Source organism: Lactuca virosa, chromosome 7 (assembly GCF_052849685.1).
Source record: "Lactuca virosa cultivar CGN04683 chromosome 7, Lactuca_virosa_CGN04683_v6, whole genome shotgun sequence".
NCBI classification, from domain to species: Eukaryota; Viridiplantae; Streptophyta; class Magnoliopsida; order Asterales; family Asteraceae; genus Lactuca; species Lactuca virosa.
This window is the reverse complement of record NC_136432.1, coordinates 152,155,236-152,155,829: the sequence shown is the minus strand read 5'-3', so window position 1 is coordinate 152,155,829 and position 594 is coordinate 152,155,236. Positions and strand designations below refer to the sequence as shown.

Genomic DNA, 594 nt, shown 5'->3' with positions numbered 1-594 from the left:
TTACGCATCACTACAATCCTCACCATTTGCATTTGCATTCGCAACTTGAATCAAAATATCAGACTTCTTCCCTGTTTCAGCATTCACCAATCCACCATTCCTTTCTGTTCTATAACTCAAGTCATCCCCATTCATCTCTGCATCTATGTACACAGTTGAGTTCTCATCGATCTCTTCTCTTATCAGCATCTTTGATAACTCAGTCACCACCCTCCCCTCCAGCCATCTCCTAATTGGTCTTGCCCCATACACCGGATCATAACTCTGACTCAGTATCACATCCAATGCTGCTTCCGTGACACCCAAAGCAACACCCCTCTCAGCCAATCTAACAGCCACATCCTTCAACTGAAGCCGAGCAACTTTCCTCAACTGATCATGAGATAAAGGATCAAACACCACGATCTCATCGAGTCTATTTAGGAGCTCCGGTTTGAAATGCTTCCTCACTTCTCCCATCACCATTTCCCGAGCCTTCTCCATTGTTGTTTTCCCAGACAACCCTTTTAGCAAATACTCAGCTCCAAGATTCGAAGTCATGATGATGACTGTGTTTGTGAAGTCAATCGTTCGACCTTGACCATCGGTCAACAT

At 44.6% G+C, this 594-nt stretch overlaps 1 protein-coding gene across 1 annotated transcript; it reads right to left on the bottom strand.

Annotated features, from left to right (window-relative positions):
• On the bottom strand, positions 1-594 carry LOC145127234 (chaperone ClpB1-like protein). Its single transcript, XM_079062458.1, has one exon. It carries the CDS (start codon positions 592-594, stop codon positions 1-3), a length of 594 nt encoding a protein of 197 aa, XP_078918584.1.